Source organism: Sorex fumeus, unplaced genomic scaffold (assembly GCF_029834395.1).
Source record: "Sorex fumeus unplaced genomic scaffold, SorFum_2.1 ptg000029l, whole genome shotgun sequence".
Taxonomy (NCBI): Eukaryota; Metazoa; Chordata; class Mammalia; order Eulipotyphla; family Soricidae; genus Sorex; species Sorex fumeus.
The window spans coordinates 4,763,530-4,791,107 of NW_026606086.1; the positions used below are offsets into that span (position 1 = coordinate 4,763,530).

General features: G+C 55.5%; 1 protein-coding gene across 1 annotated transcript; it reads left to right on the plus strand.

Annotated features, from left to right (window-relative positions):
• Positions 1-847: 847 nt before the first annotated feature.
• Positions 848-27,307, plus strand: LOC130024611 (CAP-Gly domain-containing linker protein 1-like). The gene is given in 11 exon segments (XM_056115316.1): positions 848-932; positions 1,668-2,209; positions 3,162-3,286; positions 4,329-4,551; positions 8,047-8,227; positions 8,230-8,243; positions 8,598-8,701; positions 9,808-9,913; positions 10,266-10,871; positions 13,289-13,492; positions 27,284-27,307. Coding segments are annotated over 11 exon segments (2,214 nt in total).
• The last annotated feature ends 271 nt before the right edge of the window (positions 27,308-27,578 follow it).

The window sequence follows — 27,578 nt, forward strand, 5'->3', positions numbered from 1 at the left end:
GCAGCGTCACAAGGAATGAAGGAAATGCCGAAAACTCCTTCGCTCCCCTTTGGCACAATTTTTTTTCTTTTTGGGTCACACCTGGTGATGCACAGTGTTTACTCCTGGGTCTGCACTCGGGAATCACTCCTGGCAGTGCTTAGAGGACCATATGGGATGCTGGGAATCGAACCTGGGTCGGCCGCGTGCAAGGCAAATGCCCTTCCCACTATGCTATCACTCTCCAGCCCCCCATGGCGCAGTCTTGCTGGGCCCTTTTCCCTGGCAGTTCTGATCCCATAGAAAAAAGTGTGCCTGTTGCTTGCCTTAGCTTCTACGTGTAACCCCGGGCCTCTCACACATGTACATACGCACACACGCACACACAAGACCAGCCATCACTGCTGAGTCGCCTGCCGGCTCGTCAGTGTCTGGACGGGGAGGTGGTCAGTGACACTCGCAGTGCTCAGGGATGATTTCTGGCTCCTGAATGTGTTTGGTGGTGGGAGTGATGGCAGGGAGGGCGCGAGGGTCAGCTGCCCGCAGGGCTAGTACCTGTCCCCTCTGCTCTCTGGCCCCGAATCGGCAGTTGTTTGTTTGTCTGTTTTGGATTGAGTTTTTGCGCAGGAATGACACTTGGTGGGCTCAGGGGGCTGTGCGGGAGACTGGGGGTCGCACTCGGGGTGGAGAGTGCCAGACTGGCAGCTCTCTGGGCTCCGGAAGCTGCTGTGGTCGCTTGCCTGAGACAGACTCTCTCCTCTGCTCTTCAGAGATTTACTCCTGAGAACGAGTGTGCCTCAGAAGGCCCCACAGTGGGCTCGATGGTCGGGGCCTGGTAGTGGCTGCGGCAGCGTCTGACCGCCTGACCATGAGTCTGCTGAGGCCCAGCGGGCTGAAGGCCCCCACCAAGATCCTCAAGCATGGGAGCTGGGCCCTGAAGACACCCTCGGCCAGTAAGTGCGCTCAGCCCAGGCCAACGGAGACTCATTCCCACCCGGGAACCCCATCCCGAGTCCTCGCCCGGGAAGGGCTCCCTGAGCTGTAGACACGTCCGTGGCTCTGGGGAAAGCTCTCACACACGAGTGTCACGTTCTGTGAGTTTAGAGTCACGGCAACCGGTGACAGCTGAGGCGACCAACACGCTCCCTTCTAACTGCTAGCTCCCTTGCCCAGGCTTGGGGACAGGCTTAGGGAGGTGGACTCACCTGGACTAGAGGGCCTCATTGCCGGCCAAAGCCACAGTACAGTGGGGAGGGCAACTGGCACTCCATGTGACTCTCCACCCTCAACCTCACCATGAGTAACCCTGAACGGAGAACCAGAAATAGGCCCTGAGCATTGGCTGGGTTGCTCCCGCCCAAAAGAAAAAGAAGATGGGCCAGTGGACACAGCAGAAATAAGACACTGGGTTCGAGCTTTCACCTGGCTTGGTCCGTAGTATCACGGGGTGTATCCAAAGATTTCCCCTGAGCTGCCCAAAGTATGACTGCGGCCTGGGATGCTGCGGTAGGTGAGCACGTCCGCTTCACGGCTGGCCCGGCCAGGCTTCGCCACAAGCAGCCCCCGTCATTGGCTGGGAGTAGCCACGAGCACTGCTGGGTGTCCCTCTCCCCCAACCACACTTTAACTGGACCTGCACAGGCCCTTCCTGTCCCTTCTGACCCTTCTGACCCTTTCTGCTGTTCCAGCGGCTGCTCCCGTTGAGAAGACCGTGCCTGGGGAGAAAACCCCCAGAGCCCCCTCCTCGGAGATGCAGGAGGAGTTTGTGGGCGACTTCCAGGTCGGGGAACGAGTCTGGGTGAACGGGAACAAGCCTGGATTCATCCAGTTCCTCGGGGAGACCCAGTTTGCCCCTGGTCAGTGGGCCGGGATCGTCTTGGACGAGCCCATCGGCAAGAACGACGGCTCGGTGGCGGGTGTGCGCTACTTCCAGTGCGAGCCGCTGAAGGGCATCTTCACCCGGCCGTCCAAGCTGAGTAGGAGCTTGCAGGCCGACGATGAGACCAACTGCCGGCAGCCAGCGCCTGCCGCCTGGGCCACACCGCCCCTGTCGGCCTCCCCGGCCCCTGCCGGCACCGCGAAGGTGCCCCAGTCCCCCGCGAAGGAGTCACCGGCCACCCCTCACATCAGCAGCCTGACCAGGACGGCCAGCGAGTCCATCTCCAACCTCTCTGAGGCCGGCTCCCTCAAGAAAGGGGAGCGGGAGCTGAAGCTCGGGGACCAGGTGCTGGTGAGTGCCGAGGGCATAGGTCGCGGGTGGCTGTCCATTCGCCTGTCTGGTTCATCAGCTCCTCCAGACTCGCGGTTTGGGTGGAAGCACGAGCAGCCGGGACGCCTGGTCCTGCAGTTTCCAGCGTGATGGATGCGTGCGGGGATGCTGCCAGTTTTACCAGTTTAGCCAAAACAGGGTGGAGGGGTCATGCCGTGGGGAGGGGTCATGCTTTGCACGCCTCTGACCCGGGGTTTAAGTCTTGGTCCCATGTACAGTCCCCCAAGCACATCCCGGAGTGATCCGTGAGCACCAAGCCAAGAGTAAGCCCTGAGCACTCTGAATGTGACTCAAAAACAAACCAATGAACAAAGTTGGAAATCGGTTCTATTTCTCTGGTTTTCGATGTTTTTGCTTGGGGCGTCACAGGGTGGTCGCACACAAAGCCAGTGCCCTTCCCCCGGTGCTCCAGCCCTATTTGTCAGCATTCCTGTCAGTGTCCAGCGCTGTGATTCTGTTTTGCTCTGTGTCCCGGGAGCCAAGCGTCAAGCCAAGGCATAGTGAAGGAGAACTGGAAGATTGAACTCTGCTAAGATACGAGAACAGTCATTTTCCTTTAGCTGGCTTCTGGCTTAATTGTTCTCCAGCGGTGGGGTTGCCAGTGCTCCGCTCCACACCCAAGGGGCAGCGACCCCCTCGCCACACCAGGTGGCTGGCCTGGGTCAGAGATTCCTGGGGGTGTGGTCAGCCAGGCCACCGGTGACAGCGAGTGGGTGTGAATGCCGCTGCCTTGTATGGACACTGAGCAGCAGCGTCTGCTCACCCTGTAGGGGTTGCGGGGGGAAATGGCACTTTGACCTTTGGGGTTTCTTCAGGAAATCCCGACTCTGAAGCCAGAATGTTTGTTTGCGGGGGTGGGGGCGCTGTGCGCAGTCCAGGGTGCCTGACCCACGTCCCTCCATCCCTCTGGCAGGTGGGAGGCATGGAGGCCGGTGTGGTGCGCTTCCTCGGGGAGACGGACTTCGCCAAGGGGGATTGGTGCGGCGTAGAGCTGGACAAGCCACTGGGCAAGAACGATGGTGCCTTGGCTGGAACGAGGTGGGTCCCCCTGCCCCCCCAGACAGCCTGGGGCCATGCACGGTGCCCGGGAGGCGCTGAGGGGACTGCAGGCCACTTCACTTGGTTCTTAGGCGGGGCCACTTCCAGTGGCACTCGGGGAACCTGCAGGGATGTGGGTACAGCCTGGGGCCCCCATATGCAGCTGTGCTCGGGCCGCAGGAACCCCCCGGGCCTGCTGTCACCCTTCAGATGCCGGGGAGGCTGCTTGGAATCGCCCTTGGTTTGCGTGGTTGGGGTGGGCGGCATGCGAGCGAGTGTGGGTGTGAATGTATGAGGGAGTGTGTATGTGAGCGTGTGAGTGTGGGGCTGTGAGAGTGTTGGTGGGGGCGTGGGCATGAGAGTGTTGGTGGGGGTGTGAGCGTGTTTGTGGGGGAATGAGAGCGTGTCAGTGTTGGTTTGAGAGCGTGCAAGTGTTGGTTGGGGTGTGCGTGTGTGTTACTGTGGGGCTGTGGGTGTGTGGGAGTGTTGGTTGGGGTGTGAGTGTGTGTGGGTGTGGGAGTGTCGGTGGGGTGTGAGTGTGAGTGTGTGTTGGTTTGGGTGTGAGTATGAGTGTTGCTGGGAAGTGAGTGTGTGTGAGTGTGGGGCTGTGGACATGTGGGAGTGTCTGTTGGGGTGTGAGTGTGTGTGTTTGATGGGGTGGGAGTGTGAGAGTATGGGAGTGTTGGTTGGGGTGTGAGTGTAAGTGTGTGTTGGTTGTGGTGTTTATGTGTGGGAGTGTTGGCTGGGGTGTGTGTGTATGTTAGGTTGTGAGTGTGTGTGAGTGTGGGCTGGTGGAGGGTATGATGTTTGTTGGGGTGTGAGTGTGAGTGTGTTTGTTGGTGTGGGAGTGTGAGAGTGTGGGAGTGTTGTTTGGGGTGCGTGTGTGAATGTGTTTGTTGGGGTGTGAGTGTGTGGGCATGTGGGGCTGTGGGAGCATGTTCGTTTGTGGGGGTGTGAGACTGTGGGACTCAGTGGACTTCTGGGTCGGCGCTTGTGTCTCTTGCCGAAGGTGTTTTTGTCCCCCGCTCCTCGTTGTCCGCAGGTACTTCCAGTGTCAGCCCAAGTATGGCTTGTTTGCTCCCATTCACAAAGTCACCAAGATCGGCTTCCCGTCCACGACGCCGGCCAAGGGCAAGGTGGCCACCGTGAGGCGTGTGATGGCCACCACCCCCGCCAGCCTGAAGCGCAGCCCTTCGGCCTCCTCGCTCAGCTCCGTCAGCTCCGGGGCCTCATTCGAGAGCAGCAGACCCGGCCGCACGGGACTAGTAAGCAGCCCCCCACCACTGCGGGGTGCTCGGGCCCCCACAGACTCCCACAGCCCCAGGGGCGAGAGGCGGAGCAGGAGCACGTGGGCTGAGCAGCTCCGGGTGGCAGGCGAGTGGCTTCCCAGCCACCACCAGTGACAGGAGCAGGGATCGGCCTTTCCTGGGGTGCTCAGGGCTCCTCTCTGGCCTCAGGCCACCTTAGGGATGAAGTGGGGTAGCTGAAGGGGGCGCCTGAGGGTCAGAGCAGGGCCCAGAGACTCTGGGGAACGCTTGGCCCTTCATCTTGCTTCTTTGCTCTCTCCGTCTCTCCCTGCTCCCTCCTGTCCCTCTGCACCGCTGTCCACATGCAGAGTGGCCTGGACTTCTGTCCATTGCGGTGCCGCAATTCAAAGCTGGGGCCTCGTGGCTTCTCCCCTCACGTCTATCTGAGTCATAAACACTAAAGTGTGTCTGAATATGCAAGGGTGCCCTGAGATATTGTCCACAGGGAAACGGGCCCACGATGGAGAGGGTGTCCCGGGGGGCTGGCTTTGCTGGGGGCTGCGCTTCCTGCCGCCGCCTCTGCTCCGTGCATTGACCCTCGATGCGGAAGAGGAGGGAGTGAGTGTGTGTGCAACAGAAGATACAAAACAGATGACACGGGAACGGGAGCCAGGAGGCCACGCGCCGTGGGCACAGGCCTGGGGCCAGTCCTGTCTTGCTCGACCACCACCAGGTTTCCCTGCCCCACGTGCATCCTCACGTCCGACTCCTCCTTCCCTTCGCCTCACCATTTAGGAGGGGAGCAGACTCAGAAGCCCCTCTCCTTCCCTCGCGAACCAGCCCATTTGTGGAATTTGGTTTTGTTTTTCTGCTTGACTGTGGGCCATACCCTACAGTGCTTCAAGGGGCCGTTTGCAGTGCTGGGGTTTTGCCGGGGCCTCCCACCTCCAAGCAAGAGCCCTACGCCTGAGACGTATCTCCAGCCTCCCCCCGCTATCTTGTTTTGTTCTGTTTTGGGGTCACACTTGGCAGAGCTCAGGGCTTTCTCCCACCTCTGTGCTCGGGATTATTCCTGGCGGGCCTCCGGGATTGAGCCTGGGCAGCGCTGGGGCTTCGCTCTCCAGCTCTTTGGCCCCTGCCTTGCATATCTTTATGCAGGGTGGAGCTCACTCCTAAACTGAACATCACCGTTAGCGTCTATGACAGGAATATAGAAAGATTCTGTGTGACTTCACGGAAGTATACCTCGACAACATAATTCCATAAGTGCACACACAAGCGTTCATACACACAGTCACTCATACATGTACACATAGTGCATACCGTATACACACAGGCTTATGGGTATACACACACAGGCACATACATGCATAAACACAACGCGCGCATGCACACAGGTGCGTGTAGATATGCCCACTGGAACATACATGCACGCATACATACATGCACACGGGTCCGTGCGTGCCCTATGGAGGCCTCCCTGTTTGTCTGTTGGCTGAGTTGCTCTTCTGAGGTACCAGGCTCCCACAGAAGGCCTGGCCTTGCTGGGATGGAGCCTGGGGCCTCACAAACCACGCGCAGGGCAGAGGCTTTGGCATCAGCATCCTGAGTTCAGCTTGTGGCCCCGAACTTGCCAGCCCCTCAGCACGCGCCTCCCCCCATGCTAGGGGTGCTGCTTTCTCCCTGTTCCGGGGCCTGAACCTCACAGTCTCGTCTCCATAGTTGGCTGAAAGAAGCCCATCGCTCCTGTGCTGGTTTCCTCAGGGCCCAGGAAGCGCGTGCTTCTGGCCTGCCCCACCCGCTCAGGCCAGGAGGCTCAGGGAACACCTCCGCCCGCCTTTCTTAGTTTTTATTTTTGCTCTTTGGGGTTCACCTGGCAGTGCTCAGGGACTCCAGGCGTGGTGCTTGGGGGCTACTCCCGGTGGAGGGGGGTTGAGCCCGGGTCTTGGTGTTAGACCCCCAAGGCTGGCAAGCTCTTACCAGCCACCCCTTGAAATCCGAGTTGACTGCAGTTCCCGAGAGCACTGCACATGGCTGGCCCGAGAGCTCGTGTGCTCCTAGAAATTTTAGTTATTATTTGGTTTTGGGGACACACCCAGGGGTGCTCAGGGCTTATTCCTGGCCCTCTGCTTGGGGGGTGAGGTCACTCCTGATGGTGCTGGATCTTGAACCTCTGCAAGCACCTTCCCCCACCCCCCCCAACAGACTCTTTGGCCCTGGGGAGGGCATTTAATCGGACCAGATATACTTTAAGTGTATCGGGAAATCACGGCCAGGTCCTTACGCACAGGCAAGGATGATCCCGCTCTCCAGACAGAACCAGGTGGCTCGAGAGCTCCCAGCAGGCAAAGCAGCAGTGGACAGCCTGGGCCTTGCTGGGCCCGTCGGTCAGGAGGCGTTTGGCAGCAGCTCAGATGATGCGGGGAAGCGGCAAGAGAACCTGCGGCTGGACCGCAGCAGGGCGATGGAACAGGGATGGCCGGGCAGAAGGAGCGGAAGTCCTGGCCATCCCCGCTGCAGCCCCCGCCACCATGTGCCCGAAGAATGAAGATCAGGTCCCGCCTTGTCCCCTCCTGCAGGGGCCGTTGTGCAGAGAGGGATCTGGGTCTGCAGAGCAACATGAGTGACCACGAGCCCAGGATAGAACGGATAGGACCCCCGGTCCCCGCAGCCCTTCAGCCCACTCCCCTCCCCTCCTCACTGTCTTTGCCTCTTCTCTCCTTCCCTTTGTGCTTGGTCTTTCCTTGAGCTGCCCTTGCTGTCCTGCTCGCTGGGCGTGAGCCCTCACACATTCTCACCCACCACTTTTTCCTTTTTTTATTTCCTGGACTTTGGCTATGCCCCAGCAATACTCAGGACTTACTCTGGACTCTGCACCCAGGAGTCACTCCTGGTGGGCTCGGGACCCTATGGGGTGGGTATCTGTTATCCAGCTCGGGTCAGCGGCGTGCAAGGCCAGCGCCTTTCCCGCAACTTTATCATTCTAGCCTCTCATCTCCCATTTTCGAAGGCAGATGGCACAGGGGTCTTTTATAGGGTCACACCCAGTGACCCCCGGGGGCACGGGGCCATTCCCAGAGACAAGAGTCTCTGGTTACTGCTATTCAGGCATGGGGCGGGTGCCCGGGAGAGCGAGGTGAGCTGGAAGGAAGAGGAAGAGAGAAGGGACAGGCTGCCCAGGGAGACCCTGACGGACCTGCAAGGCTGAAGATGCTGGAGCTGGCCTCAAGCTCAAGCCAAGGGCTCATCCTTAAGGAAGCTCAGGCCAGAGCAGGCTGTGGAGGGGGCTGCCTCGGGCTCTGCAGAAGAGTCTCCGGATTCCCACGAGGCCCGAGGTCAGTGGATTCCAGGTCCCGTCCAAGGATCTTCGGGAAGGTTTCAAGATGTTTCTGCTGAGAGTCGCTGCCCCATATGCAAGGATGCAGCACTGCTCCATGTGCTTTGCCGAGGATCACCGCGAGCATGCCCGTGTCGGCCGGCCCCATCCCCTTCACGTCTCTTTTTCCTTTGCAGTTGCCGGAAACCTCCTCCTGCTACGCCCAAAAGATCTCTGGCACCACCGCCCTCCAGGAGGCGCTGAAGGAGAAGCAGCAGCACATTGAGAAGCTGCTGGCCGAGCGGGACCTGGAGCGGGCGGAGGTGGCCAAGGCCACGAGCCACATGGGGGAGAAAGAGCAGGTGCTGGCCCTGGCCAGAACGGGCACGACCAGGTGACGTCTGTGCAGACGGCAGTGCCGGGGCCGAGAGACGCCTGCGGTAGAGGCTGGGCGCGAGCTTGGTGCAGGCGGTGCAGGCAGAGGCCGTGGGTCCCCGTCTGCCGTCGTTGCGGTGGCGTCCGGCGCGTGGTTTGATCGCATGCGCCTTCTGCTCGACCTCTGGGGGTTTAGGGAGTGCCGATTTGTCCGCGCCGGTGCTTGCGTGATGTGGTTCCCCTCTGGCCTTCCAGAAACGCCGTAGCTTAGGTGGGAGATGCATTCAGCTTGCCGTGGTGACAGGTGGCGATGCCAGCCCACAGAGGGCTGTTGGGGGCGGGCGAGGCCACTCACGTGCCATTGCCTCTACAGCACGTCCTGGAGCTGGAGGCCAAGAACGACGAGCTGCGGGCCATGCTGGAAGCGACCGACTGGGAGAAGGTGGAGCTGCTGAACCAGCTGGAGGAGGAGAAGAGGTGAGGCCGTGCCCGGAGCTGGGGGCTCCCTCGGGTGGGGCACTCCTGGCCTTCCAGGGCTGTGAGAACCAGAAACCAATGGGTGCCCAGTCCTGAGCGCGGCCTCACCGGGAGGGCTAGGGGGGGAGCTCAGTGGAGCCAAGCCACCCCCGGCCCTCCCTGCTGTGTCCACCTGGCCTGGTATTCAGGAGGCCTGTGCTGGGTGGCAAGGAACTGTCCTAACCCAGTGGGGCCCTGTGGAAGTCCCTGTGGTTAAGTCCCAGGCGGGAGGAAACCCACAGTACTCATGGGGCACGACAGCAGACAGACAGGGCTCAGGCTAGGCTGCAGACAGACGGACGTGGTGCTCAGGCCGGGGTGCAGACAGACAGACATGGGGCTCAGGCCAGGCTGCAGACAGAAGGACGCGGGGCTGAGGCCTCGCTGCAGACAGATGGACACGGGGTGCTGGCCGAGACCGCCTTTTCAGATGGGCTCCCGGCAGTGTGGTGCCCAGAGGCACTGCCAGTGCCTGGCTCAGTCCCTCAGCTCCACATGCTGACTCGACAGTCACTGGGAGCCCCGCCCCCCGCCCCCCGCCCCCGAGTCATTGGCTGCTTCTCCCCCAGGGGCTCAGTTGTTGTCCCAATGTGGAGACAGGTGCTGGCTGGGAGGGACTGGCAGGTGCCGCGGGTCAGTTTTTAACCACCTCTGTTAGCTGCGAGGCAGAAAGGGTTGATATGATACTGCACCTGGCGTTGGCTCGGCCTAGCTTCCTCCTGTAGCCTGTGGGTCCCACCCAGTGCTCGAAGCTGAGGGGACTCGCTGACTTTCTTTTTTTTCTTTTTGGGTCAAACCAGCGATGCTCAGGGGTTACTCCTGCCTTGGCACTCAGGAATTACTCCAGGCATTGCTCCGGGGTCCACAGTGGTATGCTGGGAATTGAACCCGGGTCGGCCACGTGCAAGACAAACGCCCTGCCTGCTGTACTCTCGCTCTGGCCCTCCCCGACTCTCTCAGCCCTCCTGTGTGTGGAGCCGGGGGCTGGGTCAGGCGCATCTACAAGATGGTGGCCCTCATGGGGGGCAGCAGTGACGCCCCTCACAACGTCTCCCTCTCCCCCACAGGAAAGTGGAAGACCTCCAGTTCCGAGTCGAGGAGGAGTCCATCACCAAAGGCGACCTGGAGGTAAAGCCCGGGCAGGTCCCGGAGGCTTGCAGGGTGCAGGCAAGGATGCGGGGCGGCCTGGCCGACCCCGCCGGGACCACTTCTGCTGGAGACTCCGAATCAGACAGGGATACCTGGGGTCATGCACCTGGCAGGGCCCGGCTGACACATCTCTGCTCCTTGGGGCTGGAGGCTGCTCTTGATGAGCGTTTTTCTCTCGTTCTGACATTCGGGTCTATGCCTTTGCCTCAGCTTTGATTTTCAGTCGAGCAGCACAAATCAAATCCTTTAGAACTCCATTTTTTAGAAGCTTTTCCTTAAAACAAGAAGAAGCAAAGAGTCAGTTTGGAAAAGAAAAATTTCTATTTCTGCTTCTTTTCCTTCCTGTTTTAAGTTCATGGAAATTTTGTTTTCCCACCAGAAGGAGGTGAAGTCCCTGCAGGTGGCCTCTGAGAAGCTCGCCAAGGAGAACGAGTGCCTGAGGACCAAGCTGGACCATGCCAACAAGGAGAATGCGGACGTGATCGCCCTGTGGAAGTCCAAACTGGAGACGGCCATCACCCCGCACCAACAGGCCATGGGCGAGCCGAAGGCATCCGTGAGCCAGGGCGTGGGCGCTGAGGCGGCCGAGCTGGCCGAGCTCAAGATGCAGATCGAGAGGCTACAGTTCGAGTACCAGCAGGAGGTGGAGAGCCTGAAGGCCCAGCAGGCGGCTGAGCGTGCAGCTCACGCCTCCGAGCTGCAGACGCTCAGGTCGTGGCTGTTCAGGACGGCCCAGGAGCAGAAGAACAGCCTGGAGGCCGCACGGGCCAAGCTCGAGCAGATCGAGGACCAGCACCTGGTGGAGATGGAGGACGCCCTGAACAAGCTGCAGGAGGCGGAGACGAAGGTAAAGCACCTGGACGGGTTGCGGGCCGTGTGTAGTCAGCAAGCCCAGGCCCTGGCCAATGCCACGGCACAGCTGGAGGCCACCCAGCAGAAGCTCTTGCAGCTCGATGGGCTCTGGAAGGCCAGTTCCGAAGGTCAATTGGGAATGGAGAAGCTCAGGCAGCAGCTCCAGGTGGCTGAGCGGCAGATTCAGGAGTTAGAGAATGCAAAGCGGGCCGAGAGCTGCAGGTTGGTTCTCGGGCGCCCTCGCCCACTTCCACGGTCGCTCCCTGCATGCTGTGTGTCAGTCTGCTCACCGCTGTGTTCCGGCTTGGTGCTGACAGGTCTCCCGGTCACGTCCCGTGTGGTTCCCTCTGAGGGGACTGAGAAGGAGTCGGCATGATTCGGGGGTTGTCATTGGTCCCCAGCACCCGGATGCCGTGCTAGCCTTGGCCCCGGCTAATCGGGCCCATCTGGGGTCTTTCTGAAACAGAGAATTCTTCACGAGGCCAGTGAGAAAACAAGATAGGAGCCCCCAGAGCAAACCTCTGCCCCCCACCTCTTGGGCTCGCTGCATACTCGCCGAGTTCGCCCAGACTCTTGGGCTCGAGTCAGGCCACGAGGGTCTTTCCCTGACCTTGCTGACCACCTGCTCGTGTGACGGGCTTTGCCCTCCTCTCCCCGAGGCGCCTCAGTTCCCAGCTGGTGCTCGATGCCTCTGAGCCTCTGAGCTCCCTCAAGGCTGGTGATGTGGCCCATCTTGGTATTTCTAATTGCCAGCCCCTCCCTCCCTGCAGCACAAGCCCCCGCGCAGCCCTGCAGAGATTTCATCCCTTTCAGCTTCTAACATGTGCTTGGGCCAAGTCCGCCTTCCAGCATGGCCCCCTGCTGGCCACAGGCATGGACTCTCATGGTAGCCCTGACCCTGGGGAAGGACGAGACAGTGTGATCTGGGCCAAGCCGAGGAAGCTGCAGTTCTCACCAAGGAGCCCCGAGAGATGCCCTTTTCCTCCTATAGGATTGTGGTGGCAGGGACGTGCCCTCACCCCCCCCCCCCCCCCGCGCTGGTCACTTTGTTGGAGAAACTTCTCTGTTGGCCAAGATGGAAGGGCTGTGGGCTTTCTAGACAGGACTGACAGACATAACAGAAGGGCCCCGAGATCCCCGGGAGTTCCTCTCAGGACTCAGGACTCCTTGGCTGGCATTCCAGAAACACCGGCTGAAACAAATGGAATCAATTCCTAGGACAAAGCAGGGGATAGCTGACCCACTTGTTCGCATCAAGATGTAACAAACGTCAAGTTCGGGTGACTGCTGTCTAGGGGATTAGAGGTTCCTCATTTTAAATTTCATATTGAAACCCCTCAAACTTTTAAAGTCACAGAAAAGAAACTACAAGAAAGTAAATCTTGGGGGCCGGAGTGATAGTACAGTGGGAAGGGCATTTGTCTTGCACGCGGCCCACGTTGGTTTGATCTCCATCATCCCATAGGGTCACTGTCATTGTCTCTATCCTCCCGTTGTTTATCGATTAGCTCGAGCGGACCCAGTAACGTCTCCATTGTGACACTTGTTACTGTGTTTGTCATATCGAATACATCACGGGGAGCTTGGCAGGCTTGCTGTGCAGGCGAGATACTCTCGGTGAGCTGGCCGGGTTACATCCAAGGAGAAATTCCTGAGCATTTAGGGTAACCGAAAAAGCCAAAAGGAAAAAAAAAGATAACCTTTTATTCCATCCCTCCCCTCCCTTTCCCTTTCTTCCCTGTTTCCTCCCTCCCTCCTTCCTATCCTTAGCTTCCCTCCTCCCTTGCTTACTTCCTTCTTCCTCGCCAAGCCATGCTCTGGGCTCTGGGGTCTTCGCGCCCAGCAGTAGTGGGGCTTTGCAGCTTGTGGACCGATCTCAGTCTCGCCCAGTGGTGCTGCAGTTCCCACTCGGGCCTGGTGTGTACTCCAGCCCTTTGTGCCGTCTCCCCGCCCCTGGAAAGTCAGTCTTTCTCATAGGCTTTCTTATTTTCTGGTCACGCCAAAGTTAGGTCTAGAAAACGCCTCTGTTTGGGCCGTTTTCAATAACCACTAGACAGTCATCACCAGAACTGCCGGCGCCAAGGCCTTGGCTTCGTGAACTTCAGGCAATCACGCTCACCTCACGCCTCTGTTCTTCGGGGTTGTGTTGGGTCATGGGCTTCTCATACGTGTTTTCTGTTTTGTTTTCCCCTTCCCGTTGCTGTTTGTCTCCTTGGTCCATTCACTCCATCCTTGTGACTCTGGTAGGCCGATAGCCTGGCCAAAGAGCTGCAGGGGAAGGGGCTAGCGCTTCGTAGTCTTCAGGAGAACTTGAACGAAAGCGGCCGAGCTGAGGGGCCGTGTGTGCGCGCGTGTGTGTGCATGTGTGTTTGTGTGTGCATGCTGGTGAGCAGAGCAGAGGGGCCGTGTGTGTGCGTGTGTGTATGTTTGTGTGTTTGCGTTGTGTGTGTGTGTGTGTGTTCATGTTTGTTCGTGTGTGTGCGTGTGTGCTGGGAGCGGGCAGGGGGCCGGCGGCTGACAGTGGCCCCCGGCTCCCCACAGGAGGAGAAGGTGGACGTGAGCCGCAGCCAGTGCCAGGCTCTACAGGCCGAGCTCACCAAGGCCAGCGTGGAGATCCAGGGGCACCATGAGGAGGCGCCGCAGGCCCTTCAGCAGCTGCTGCTACAGGCGAAGGAGAAGCTGCAGGCGGTGCAGGCGGAGAACGGGAGCCTGCTGCGGGAGGTGGCCGAGCTGAAGACGCAAGCCAACAAGGCCAAGGTGGGTGGGCGCAGGGCAGCGCCGCGGCTGATGGCGGCCGTGGCCCGTGTGTGTGTTGGTGCCTGGCCGCTTTCCACCACGCACCGCAGCCAGGGCTACGTCTCCTCTCTGGACCACCTGCTGGCCCAGTTCTGTGGCCAGCAGCCTCGTGTGCATGCTCAGGTCAGTCCCATTCCGGTAACATGGCCATCTGCGGTCAGCTGCCCAGCACACACCAGTAGCCTGCTGCGGCTCATGGCTGCTGAGCTGGACAGAGAAGATCGCCCTTGCTGCAGAAAGTTCTGGAAAGTACATGGCGGTTCAACTGTGGTGTGCATTGAGACTCAGAAATGAAAACGCACAACCTGTTGCTGACGGGCAGGGAGAGCAGGTGAGGGAGACCCTGACCCGTGTGCGACCAGTCCTCCTGGAGCCCCTGGGTCCCTCCCAAATGACTGCAAACACTGCCCTCCCATTGTTCATCAATTTGCTCGAGCGGGCCCACTAATGTCTCCATTTTGAGACTTGTTACTGTGTTTGGCAAGCAAAAACTGTTGGCTTCAGTCTCCAAAGCTTGGTGGATTCGTCTGGATTTTCTATAAAGTGGATAACTTTGGGGACTAAGTCCATTTCCTGCCTCTGTTTGTCCCTGTGAAAATCGTTTGAAAAGCAGTGGTTGCTTTTCCCTTCCCCTCCTGCACAAAGTTCCAAAACAAAATACTTTTTGTAGTTCTTTGAATTGTATTGAAAACTAGTTTTTGAATGCATCCCTTCTAGGACAGAGTGATGGATTTTATAATAGAAGAATTGAAGTGGGGGGAAAAATCTTATGCCCCAATGTCAAGATCCAACTGTACTTACACCTTCCGGGGAGCTGTCAGGAATCATTTCAGACAGCATTTCAAAAATCAACTCGGCTGATAGTAGAATGGGTAGGGTGCTGCCTTGTACTCGGCCAACCTGGGGTTGATCCCCAGCATCCCGTCCTCCGGCCCTGCCAGCAGTGATCCCTGAGCACAGAACCCTGAGCGAGACCCGAAGACCAGCAGGTGTGGGGCCCCCATCCACAAAATAGGCAGGTAGTTATGTTGACGCTAAGAAGCTAACTGTGTCTGAGCCTCTCCATCCTGAGTCTGTGTGTGTGTGTGTGTGTGTGTGTGTGAGTGTGTGCGCGTGCGCGTATACACGCGTGTGCAGGTAAGACTACTCTGCCATTTTCATTTCTGGTATTTAGGCCACATGAAGTGCTTGGCTTGCTTGTGCCTGCTTGATCTCATTCTTGTTTCCATTCTTCCCCGCTTTTTGTTTCTGCAGTCCTTAACTTGCTTATTAAGCTCGGCCAAAGAAGAGATGGAGCTGATGTCAGAGGATCGCAGGGCCCTGAGGTCAGAGAATGAATTGCTGGCGAAGGAGAAGCTCTGTCTGAAGTCCGAGAGAGGGTGGTTTCAATTGAAACTCAGAGAAGCGGAGGCCAAAAACTCTTCACTGCGGGAAGAGCAGAGGAAGCTCTGGCTCTTGAACCAAGCGATTCGCATGGATAAGGAGAAGGTCATCGAGGCCAGGTGGGCCGCGGAGAAGCTCTGCCAGCAGGAGCGGCTGGACCGAGAAGCCCTCGAGGCGGAGAAAGAGAAAGTGCTGGAAGAGGGCAGGGCGGTGCAGGAGGAGCTCCAGAGGGTGGGCGCGGAGAAGGACGCACTGCAGGTCGCCAAGCTGGGGCTGCAGGCCCTGGTGGAGGAGCTGCAGATGAGCAAGAGCAGCCTGGTGGCCGAGTGTAAGAAGGGCCTGGAGGAGAGGGGCCAGCTGGAGGAGCATGTCAAGAAGCTGGTTCTGGAGAACCTATCCCTGGCCAAGGACAAGGACAACATCATCCAGAAGCTGCAGTGCTCCTCCGAGGAGCTGGCTCGGGATCAGAAGTCGCTGGTGCAAGAGATCGAGGAGCTCACGGCTGAGAAGGAGGAGGCCGCCCGCGTGGAGTCGGCCCTGCGTGAGCAGCTGAACAGCCTTGGCTCCGAGAAGGAGCTGCTGGGCCAGAAGGCCACGAAGCTCCAGCGGCAGCTGCACTGGCTGCTGAAAGACCAGGCGCTGCTGGAGGCGCAGCAGACCGAGCTGCTGGCCGAGCGGGAGGCGTCCCTGCAGGCCCTGGCCTCCCTGGAGGACACCAGGAACACCAATGCGATGATGCAGAGTAAGGTGGGTGATGGTAGTGACCAGGGCTGTGTAGGCCCGGCCTCAGCCCTGAGAGAAACCATATCCTGGGCCATAGTGATAGCACAGCGGGGAGGGCGTTTGACTTACACACCGAATTCCCAGGTTCAATCCCCGGCATCCCATATGGTCCCCTGAGCACCGCCAGGAGTAATTCCTGAGTGCAGTGCTAGGTGAGCCAGTGCCCTCTGACCTCACAGCCCCACTTTCCCGGGCTCGAGTGACTGCTGACAGCCTGAGCTGTTCCACCCTAGCCAGGAGTGATCCCTGAGCACAGAGCTAGGGTTTAGTCCCTACCCCACAGGGTGTGGCCCCCAAACAAACCAAACTGACTACCCACAAAGGTTCTAGATAAGCATGTATACATACACAGACATGTACATATGTATATATGTGTGTATGCTTCAAAAGAGTCGGGGAATATCTACCATTTAAAATATCTGAGAATGATGCCAGAGCAATAGCATAGCAGGTAGGCTGTTGGCCTTGCACATGGCCAACCCAGGTTCCATCCCCGGCATCCCATATGGTCCCCGAAGCACCGCCAGGAGTACTTCCTGGGTGCAGAGCCTGGAGTCATTCCTGAGCAACGCCGGATTGTGACCCAAAAACCCCCTCCCCAAATTAATTGATTCTTTAAAATAACAGAAGCCAAAAAGAGGGAAGCTGAGGAAGAAGGGGCTGTGCTCCCCTGGCGCCCGTGAGAACCAGGGGCCGCGCACATGCTGCCGGAACCCCACCCCCACACGCTCCCAGCACAAGAGGTGATGCTTAAGGAGTGAGAGGCCCCATGGACAAGGACACATCCCTTCAGTCAAGGGGTCATGTCCTTGCCAGAGCCCTCCAATACCCTTCCTCTTGCTGCTCTCCCAGAACCTGGGCTTCGGGCTCCCATAAAATTGTCAAATCATCACTTTGCCAGAGTCGAACACCACTTTGGAGGGCTTCTTCCCTGCCAGGAAGGTTCAGTCGCAAACGGAGGCGCCCACCAGCATGTGGCTTTTCCAGCCTCATTGCGCATACTCTAGGCCCAGAGCTGGGGGAGTCTGGTTCTCTGGGCTGCCTTCCTGCTTCTTGCTCCTGTCAAGGGAGACAGCTGGGTGTGGTCCTCCGGGGTTTGCACACTTGGCTGCAGTCCGGTGCCCGCACCTACCATCACCAAGCTCGGATCTGGCCTGCAGCAGGAGTCAGCCTTGGGGCCTCCTTGATGTCTCTCCTTCCCCAACCCCCCTTCCATCCCACCCGGGTCTGCAGCGCTTTATCGTTTGAATCCTCTCCGAGGAAGGGGAACATCTGGGTCCCAGTGCCCTGAGGAGTTCCCGCACACCCTCACTTCCTGCACTTCTGTACTTAACAGCCGGTGGCCCTGGAGGGCACTTGTGGGCTGAAGTGAACTTTGCATGTGGGCTGTGCAGGTGGACCCTGTATGGGTTTGTTGGGAACTGAACATTTCCATGTTTTGTTTTGTTTTGTTTTGTTTTGTTTTGTTTTCAGCTGGAGGAAGAGAGATCTGCGTTTCTTGGCTCTAGTGTGGGATGGCCTGGGCACTCTCAGAGACTGGCCATCCGAACTTGCCCTGAGGGAGAAAAAGAATCAGTCTGTTTTTCTGGTTTTATTTACACTTTCTTTGGGGGCCACACGTGGCGATACTCCAGGCTTCCTCCTGGCTCTGCACTCAGGAATCACTCCTGGCTGCTCTCCGGTGGCCCCTATAGGATGCCAGGGATCAAACCTGGGTTGGCTGCGTGTGAGGCAAGCACCTTTCCCGCTGTGCTATCACTCAGACCCAACGCGCCTGCCAGTTTTCAAGTGAAACATGAATGTTTGTGCCTACAGTCATGCTTGCTTTTTTAAAGTGGGATTTCCCCCGCCCCATTCATTTGAAAGAAGTGAGTTTGTCTTTGTAGGAGAGGGAAGACCCCTCTTGACTCCCTGCTCTGAGAAGAACCGAGGGGTACCAGCATCTCCTCCTGGGGTCTTCCCTGGGCACCCGGGAGCTTGCGCTCAGGAAGGGAAAGGGGAGCTCTGGCTGCCTCCAACCCTGGGGCGGGGACTGGAAGCGGGGCCCAGCCTCCTCTGTGGCGGGCTCCCATGGCTCCCGCAGATGGCTCACCGTCTCACGCTCTCACAGATTGATTTCCTGAATTCCGTGATTGTGGACCTCCAAAGAAAGAATCAGGACCTCAACATGAAAGTGGAGATGATGTCCGAGGGGGCTCTCAAAGGGAACGGGGACGACCTCAACAATTACGACAGCAACAACTTCGGCCCGGCCACCTCATTCTCTGCACTGTGCAGAAATCTCCAGCAGTTCCTGGATTAGATAGCAAGTACTTGTGAAACACCTAAAATAACCAATTTACTGTCTTTACAAAGTTTACTTTTTTTCCACTGTGGTTTTAGATGAATGTATGATGAGAAATTCAACATTAATAATTTTGGATTTTCTTATCAGAAAAAATTAAATGAAGGACCTGAACCATCAGAAGTTTATCATCCAGTCTGAATCTCTTTATGTTCATTTGAATGTTTTCTAGTTCTGTAAAACGTGATAAATAATGTACCATCAGGGCTACATGGATTATAAGAACTTCTATAATTGTATATATGCTTTTGATGTATTTTCCTCTGGAGATTATCAAGTGTCTCACCAGTGAAAGATCGTAATCCATTGACATTTTGAGTAATAAACACGATTGAAATTGTTTCACAAACTATGTAAAGCAGTATTAAAATTAGAGCAAACAATGTTCTTTATCTACTTGAATAAAATTATTTCCATTTTGCCAGTGACAACTGATTATTCTCCGGTTTATTTATAAAAGATTTTTGGCTAGCAATCAAGAACTATAGAGTCAAAGAAGTCAAAGAGTTTCTACAATGGAATTCTGATACACCAATTTCTTTTTGTTTCTTTATGTTTGTGCCACACCTGGTGATGTCTTAGGGCTTATTCATGGCTCTGCACTCAGGAATCACTCCTGACAGTGCTTGGGCAGACTATACGGAACGTCAGGGATTGAAGCCAGATTGGCCAAAGCACATGCCCTACCAGCTGAACTATTGCTCTGTGCCTGTATACCATTTTCTTAAAAGTGTTTATCTTGGGCTAAAGAGGTAGTACAGTGAGTAGGTTTCTTATCTTGCATGTGGCTGATCTGGGTTCAATTGCAGGAATCCCATGCAGTCATCTGTGCCCCGGCAGGAGCAATCACTAAGTGCAGAGGCAGGAGTAAACCGTAAGAAGCACTGGGTTGGGGGTATGGTGCCACCAGCAGGTCTCTCTGTACCTGTGAGATGAGTGCATCAGCAGCCTGATGGCGCCTTCAGACTTCCAGGTACCCCCAAATTGCTGCTGTGCCTTGGGCCAGACCCCAAAAACGTGGGGCAGAGTTTACCAAGAAAGTAAACAGGCAAAAGTTAGGTATGTGGGAGACACAGACACAAACCACCTCCAGTCCAGCTATATAATTGGAGGCATGGCCTCTCTGGTTCCTGATTGAACTGCTTAACGGCCATGATCCCAGAGACTCAGAAACAAATCTCGAAACCCAACAGCTTTGGGCAGAAATGTGTCCAGTCCCTGAAGTAAGTTACAGGCGCTGGGCCACCCCAGGTGGGAACAGATTTCGTGCGTTGGCCCGTTCCCCCTGGCAGCCTGCTGGCCGCCATCCTCCGGAGGCCACTGGACAGTCAGGTTTGGGCTCACAGTGACGAGACACGTAGGGCCTCACGGGATGGGGGTGAAGCTGGCCCTTTCCTCCCCAACGAGACCCCAAGTCGTCACCCACAAACGGCCTCTCTGGCTGCTGATTTCATCTTGGAACCCAGCAGGTTTTGGCAAGAAATTCCTCCAGATTTAATGGTTAAAATTGTGGAATTTCAAAATCGCGCAGCCACTACAGCAGCCACGCGATGTCATATGTTATTCATAACCAGGAGTAGAAAACAAATTGTCTACTGTTGCCTTTACAGCAGATCTGAGCACCAAATAATAATGGTGGGTCCGGTGTCAATATATTGAATGTAATCAAAGCAGAGAGAGTAATATGGAAATTATCTCCTCTACAGGTAGGGGGAGGGTGTGGGATGGGTCTATACTGGGGTTTTTGGTGGTGGAGAATGGGCCCTAATGAAAGTACGGGTGTTTCATTTTATGACCAAGACTTAAACGCGAAAGCTTTGTAACTGCTCTCATGGTGATTCAGTAAATAAAATTATAAAAAATGAAAAGAAAACCACTAGGTGAGGTTTAAAAACAAAAAAAAAAAACCCAAAACAAACAAAACCTTTCTTGCATTATTGCAAAGCTTCCTAGTCAATGTACCCTAAAATGAATGCCTTCAGTGATTCTTCACAAGACAAAAGTGAAGGGACACCAAGCAGTACAAACACCATCAATCCGTAAAGTCTGGGAAAGAACTGGACATTGCTATATTATTAACCCAAAATGAACAGAACCAAATATGCTTATAAGCACCAACTCCTGTACGTTTGAAGCACATGTCCTCACGTTGAGATTTCTGGAAAAAGAACTTGAGTAGGACCGTTACTTTCAGCCTTCATAATACCCAATAGCAGTCCTTGACCTTAGAATCTATGGTAGGGAATTCAAACGGTCTATACATGAATCATGGTTACTTTGCAGGATATCCAAATATTATTACATCGTACTGTGAGTATTCTGTAATACTACGTTGTAAGTCAGTAAACTGCAGATTGGAGAGAGAGCCCTGGGGCAAGGCTGATGCCTAGCAAGCAGCAAACCCAGATTCTTTTCCCTGGCACTTCATAGTGTCCCCAGTATCCCCTCCAGGAGTGATGCCTGAGCAGAGCTCGGAGGAGCCTCAGCACTGCTGGATATGATTCCCAAGTCCCTTCACAAATATAAGTAAGCACCCATTTTGTGGAATAGATATATATGGTCACAGTCCTCCCGTTGTTCATTGATTTGCTTGAGCGGGCCCAGTAATGTCTCCATCGTGAGACTTGTTTTTACTGTGTTTGGCATATCAAATACGTCACGGGGAGCTTGCCAGGTTCTGCCGTGCGGGCGCGAGATACTCTCGGTAGCTTGCTAGGCTCTCCGAGAGAGGCGGAGGAATCAAACTCGGGTCGGCCATGTTGGCTGCGTGCAAGGCAAACGCCCTACCCGCTGTTCTATGGCTCCAGCCCATAATACACACACACACACACACACACACACACACACATATTTCAGATTGATATCCAAGGTTAGAAAAATGGGGGCCAGGAGGCCTTGTCAATGGTTGGAAAAAACCACACATGTAGGGGACAGAGGATGCTTAGGATAGAGTAGGGACCAGTATGGCAATAATGGTTGTGATGTAGGCAGGTAGATAGGGAAAGGCCCTTTGCAATGAAACAAAGTTTCATGGAAGAAGAATTCTAGGAATGAGCCACCTTGTGGATACAGAAAGCAAAGGCCTGATAAGACCATCCGCAGACCCTGAGGATAAAGGCCTCCTCCCCATGAAATTCCTCTTTTTGGACCTCCCTGGTAACCAAGCAACGGACTTTTACCTGGGAAGAAGCCCTACGTGGGGGCAAGTTGGAGAAACCCTATAAAGGCCACCTTGAACAAAGGAGCCCATGTGCTGCTTAATTCCTGCACTCTGTTTGGTCCCTCGAGCACCGCCAGGAGTGTTCTCTGAGCACAGAGCCAGGGGTAAGCCCCGAACACCGCCAAATGTGCCACAAAAAAGAACTATCTTGTTACAGATTCGTTTTCTGCATGTGCTGTTATGACTAAGGAGAACAAAAACTTCAACCAGAGTATCAGGAGAAAAAGACATACTTCAACAGGATGGAAAAAATCTTGAACTGAGGTGGAGCAGATAGGCCCAGAATTTGAACTTCCTGCAGAAATGCAAACGAAAGTCAGAATGAAAAGGACAAATAGGGGAAGTGCAGGATAGCACAGCGGGCAGGGAACTTGCCTTGTTTGAGGCCAACCCAGGGTCGATCCCTGATCCCCAGCATCCCAGGTGGACCCTCCCCCGCCAGGAGTGATGCTTGAGCGCATCGCCAGGAGGAAGCCCCTCACATCACCAGGTGTGGCCCCAAAACAAAAGAAAAGAAAAAGGCAGATGGGCCTAAGCATATCTGAGCTTTGCTCGGAAGTCTGGGGCCACAGGGAGCACAGGCTTTGCAGGAGGCAGAGTTCCCTCCCTCCACCCAGCCCCCAGCAAGGAGCCAGGAGTATCTCCAAGGCCAGCCCACTGCCAGGCTGCCGAAGATGGAGGACACAAGGAAGGGAAATGTGTTTCCCATGAAATCTCCTGTGCTGTAATTCCCTGTGACACAGCGCACCCCCCACCCCACCCCCACCGTCTGTTCTGGTTGCGGGGAGACCCCCTCCTCTGTACTCTTGAGTGGCGATTGTCGGGGTCTGCTGCGCGTCCACGGTTGCCTCCCATCTCAGGTCCTTCCATCCACTCATCCTCCCAGCCCCCCAGAGCTGGTCCCAAATGGTCGGTTCATCCCTGGTGCTATTTGCAGGAGACAACTCCCAAGTTGGGGGCACACAGACACCAGAGTCCCATCCTCCCCCGCGCTCCCCACAATGCACAGCCCCCCAGAATCAAGGCTGGCGCCCCTGGCTTGAGGAGGAACCATCCGTCAGAACGGGAAGCAGTTTTTTGTTTCATTTTGGTTTCGTTTTTTTAAGACACGCATCTTGGCATGCAACTTAGTGCTGGAGTGGTAGCACAGCGGGGTAGGGCCTTGCACGTGGCTGACCCGGGTTCGATTCCCAGCATCCCATATGGTCTCCTGAGCAACACCAGGAGTAATTCCTGAGTGCAGAGCCAGGAGTAACCCTGTGCATCGCTGGGCGTGACCCCCGGCAAAAATAAATTCATAAATTCTAAAAAATAAATGACCCATTTAACCACTTGTCCATTTCCCTCTGCTGTCTCATCACCTCTGTTCCCCTTCTCCCCCTATGTCCCAGGAAAGTTTATGCAGCCATCCATGGAAAGTCATTCTTTCAGGGGCTGGGGAAGTCGTAGAACTGGTACTATCTTGTCTTGTACACAGCTGAGCTGGGTTCAATCCCTGGCACCCCGTGTGGTACCCTGAGCCCAGAGCCAGGGTAAACCCTGAGCATGGCCAGGTGTGCACCCATCCACCCCGAAGGAAAAAAACTTTCAGTGAATCTAAGGAACAAATGATGACTTTATTTTTCTTTTGTGGGAGTACAAAAATTTAAAACTATTAAAAAATTTTAAAACAAATATTGAACTGTTTCTTCTCGTTAATCATGGCAAGTTGTGTCTGATTCAGAAATCTGAAGACAACTCAATTGTAGCTAATCCCAGGATCTTCATCGCTAGGTAGAGATTGTAAAGGATTCAGATGTAGGTCTGAGTGTGATGGTACATAAAGTGCTAAAAGGAATTTGCTCTGCTCTCAGGTTGAAAGCCTAGAAGGGTTTAGGTCCAGTTTCCCTGGGTTCATGCAGAAACCGCTGCCTGCCCCCAAGGGCCTTGTTGGTGTGCAGTCCTGATGGCGGAGGCTCTCTCCATCCTGGGCTCCCACATGGAGGCGCAGAACTGCTGCCTCTGAGCGAGGACGTCGCCTACAGTCACCCAGCCCCTGGGTTTGCTGCGGGTTTTCCCCAGACTGTAGTTATCTCCAGCTTAGCTGCACGCGATGTGTGCCAAAGGTGTGTCTCTGCACTTTGTGAAAGTCAGCGTTTCTTTCGGGAGGTTGTCTCCAAGTTAGGTTTTCAGACAGGTTGAAAACAGGTCCAGATCTGTCGGGATGGGAGATTTGTGATGAAAGTAGATAATGGACCAAACATGATGACCTCTCAGTGTCTGTATTGCAAACCATAATGTCCAAAAGTAGAGAGAGAGTATGGGGAATATTGTCTGCCATGGAGGCAAGGGGTGTGTGTAGAAGGGGGGCGGTATACCTGGGAGATTGGTGGTGGGGAATGTGCACTGGTGGAAGGATGGGTGTTTGATCATTGTGTGATTGTAGCCCAAACATGAAAGATTGTAAGTCTCTCATGGTGATTCAATAAAAATAAATAAATAAAATTAAAAAAATAAAAAAATAAATAAAAGAAAACAGGTCCAGCTGCGGAAGGCAGGGCCAATCCTGCCCTGCTCTGACCACTGCTAAATCCCAGAGCAGACGGGGGCGGGGTGGTCCTGTTCGGCGTACCCCACTTCCCTGACGGCCAAGGACAGATACCAGAACCAGAATGTCAGGTGCGTGCTTTGGTCAGGAACTCTGCGGGTCCGGGAGGCAGCCTCCGCGGTCCTGAGATCACTGTGAGTGCTGATGTCTGGCTGTCTCTGCGCTCACGCACTGCCGTGCTCACCTCACCCTCTCTTTTTCCTCCCACTCCTGCTTCCTTTGCTCTATCTGTGTGTCTTTGATGGAAAGACTAAAGAAACTCTATCCACGTTATAATAAATTTCATATATTTTTTTAGTTTCTAATATTTGGTTCTTGTTTTTTGCATTTTGAAAGGCTGCCCAGTAACACTTTAAGGCATTTGCATGATGACTGAGATTTATTTCTTATGAAAGTCGTAAGGAAAGAATCTGGATAGTGTGATCGCTTGGGAAAGGTTTCTGGCCCCGGACACCTCCCTTCCGGCTCTCCTCCCTCTGCTGTTGCTCATGACACCAAATCTAAAGCGTGTGGCTTTAAAGGGGCCCACGTATTTGTGACTCGGGCATTGGTAAAGAGGCCCGATGTCCTCCAGCCACTTGTGGATTGCACGGTAGAAGTCAGAGCTGAGAAGAGACCAAAGGAATTAGCCGTGAGGACTGGTCAGCAGGAGCAGCTGCCAGGGTCTGTTTGGCCGTGTCCATGTAGGGGTCGCCACACGTGCCCACTCGAGGAAAGGCTGCCAGGTGATTGTGCAATGTTCCAGGCTTGTGTCAGGAACACGCCAAGGAATCTGCCCTCCCCTCCTGCCTCAGAGCTGATGGCTCAGGCTAGTTGGATAGTCCTGACCAAAGAATGGGAATGTGGGACTGGGCGACATTCCAGCGTGGAGAGTGTTTGCCTTGCACACGGCCAACTTGGGTTCGATCCTTGGCATCCCATATGGTCCCCCAAGCACTGCCAGGAGTAATTCCTGAGTGCACAACCAGGAGGATCCCCTGAGATCTCTCGGTATGACCCCCTCCTCCCCCCAAAAAATTGGAATCTGCTCACGATCACGATCACAACCATCCTGTTGTTCGTCGATTGCCTCGAACAGGCCCCAGTAATGTCTCCTTTGTCCTAGCCCTGAGAATTTTTTAAAAAGTGCCATATTCAAGGCTCTTTCCGCGTTAGTAGAATGAGCCTCATCATTGTTACTGGTATTTGGCATATTGCGTAAGCCACGGGGAGTTTGCCAGACTCTGCCGTGTGGGCTGGTTACATTCGGTAGCCTGCCAGTTTATCCAAAGAAAGAATGAGACAATAAGATGCTTCCGGGAGCTGGGTTTTATAGTCTCTGGGTCTTGGCCGTTGATGGGATTACAGGGCACAAGGGGGCCAGTTGGTGGGTGTAACCTCTGCCTACTGGAATATGGAGGATCTGAGTGGAGGATGCTCAGCCCCAATCTGAGCAGGCTTGGAGATCTCAGCCCCAGGACACGCATGCCTTTGTTCCTCTGCCAGTACCTTCATGCCTGTGGAGAGTGGTCTCAGCATGGTGGTGGCTGGTTGTGGAGGTCTTCGGCTGCCGGAGCCCTGGTCGGGGTGGGGAGGGAAACTCAACCTGCTCCCCTCCAAGGGGTCCCGGCGAGGACAGTCAGGCGCGGGGGCAAGAGACTCTGCACATCCTCCTTAAACCCCTTCACTTTGAATAAACATTTAAAATCAGATTTTCTAAGTATGTGTTAGATTTAGAGCAAGGAACTCTTAAAATAATCTTATGGTGGGATCAGTTACCAAATAAGTTTGTTTTGTTTTGCTTTGGGGACACAGTGCTCTTCAGTCATTCCTGGCTCCAGAGACCATGCAGTGCTGGGGACCAACCCAGCTCTCCTGTCTGTGAAGCGTAGACCCCAGCCCAGCCCCAAACACATGCCATAGGAAAGTCAAGATTCCTGACCCACAGGGTCGCATCAGAGATTTCCTTTCCACTAAAACGCTCTTATTTCCACCTAAACAAGATCCTATTCCCTAGCGAGGTGTTGCTCATGTAATAGCTTAACTGCACAGAAGTCCACCCTTTCCGGTGTATTTCCAGCCCTTGGGTGTTGAATTCAGGAGATCTCTGTTAGTCTCAGATTCTTTGCTTTCTATTTAATGATCTGGAGTGTAAGTGTGAGCCAGGCGCTGAGAGAAATACACACTTCTCTTTTCATCTCTGTGAGAATTCCCGTTTGCCGTAAACCCATGAGAATTCTGTAATGTGTGTGCGGATATCTTGGGTCTCACTAACCAGACATACATTCTGCCATTTCTAACGTGGGCCTCAGTCTCCGATTCCTCCTGTCAGTTTTGGGAGGCATCTGACACTCGGAACATGCTCTTCGTTCACCCACTTACCCGGGGACCAGAGAGACTCGGCTTGTTGCTGTAAGTTATGCCTCATTCAATGTGTCACCTGCCCGCATCACTGGTGCTATGGCCCAGAGCATGTGATCTAAACATGCATGACCCAGTGCCGCAAGGTGGGTTGGAGGGAATACCCAGTGGCCCTCCCAGCTTCTCCCATGGGTGCGCATTCCCTCCATCCCCAAGGCACACAGATTCGAAACACTGAGTAGGACACGAACATCCACTGCTGTCCTGGACCCCAGACTTTAATGAGATCCCCCACTTCACACGCACCTCTGTCTCTCTCCCAATATGCATCCCACGAGCCACACTTCTGTCCCCTCTCATGTCCTTTCCAGGCTGTGGCATTGCCCAGTCTTGACTGAACGTCCGTCCCCACCCTGTGCTACCCCCCACACGTCCTTTTGTGTGTGTTTTAATTGTTGTCATTGCTTGGTAATAATTTATTCAAGAAATAGCACTTCTTCCTGGGATTAGGTGTTTTAAAGAATTCTTTTTTGGGGGGTAGGGTGGGGCTGCAACAAGTTCTTTTTTTTTTCTTTCTGTTCTCCATCTCCCAAAGGTATTAACTTGTTTCTTTAAATTCAAATGGACACAGTGATACGCTGGTTCTGGCATGTACACACAGGCAAACTTTTTCTCCCTCACAGTCAGTAAAATTTCACTAAACTTGTGTAAGCATCAACGCCTGGGCCCCTCCCCCCGCAATAGTCCTGGGAGCCGTTGAGCGGGGGTTCTAGGGCAGTTGTGCACTGGCCTCTCTCTGGGTTGATTTCTGGTACAGGAAGGGAAGTCGAGGCCCCAGGGGCCATGAGGACCCTCAGGGCCTGTGACCAGCAGTCCTTGGCCAGCGGCCCGCTAGGAGGCTCAGTTGGCTGGGGGTTTTCCCACCTGGAGTGGAGGGCGCCCCCTAGCAGGCGAGGGGGTGCGTGGTGATTCTGGGGCGGGGGCGCTGCAGCGGGGCCAGCCCCCTGCTGGCAAGTGCAGGCCTCCCGGGTCGCCCGCTGACCCCCATCTCCTAGACCGGCTGGGCAGGGTGCCCCCCCCCCCCACGAGGGAGATGAGGAGCCCGAAGCCTGAGCCCAACGCCACCGCTGGACCCAGACCCAAAGCCGCACGCCAGGGGCCCCTGCCCGCCCCGCCCGAGGGGCCAGGATCCCAGGCCGCCATCCAGTCCTGCCGCCCCCGCCCCCGCCGCCAGAGCCCCGCGGACAGATGCCTCAGGACTGAGACCCCCGCGCCGGGGGTCCGCCCCCGCGGCCCAGGACTCGCGCGCCCTGCGCTCCCCTCCGCCCGCCCGCCCCTGCCCCCAGGAAAGACGGTCACGTGGCTTCGGGGTGCGCCTCGATGG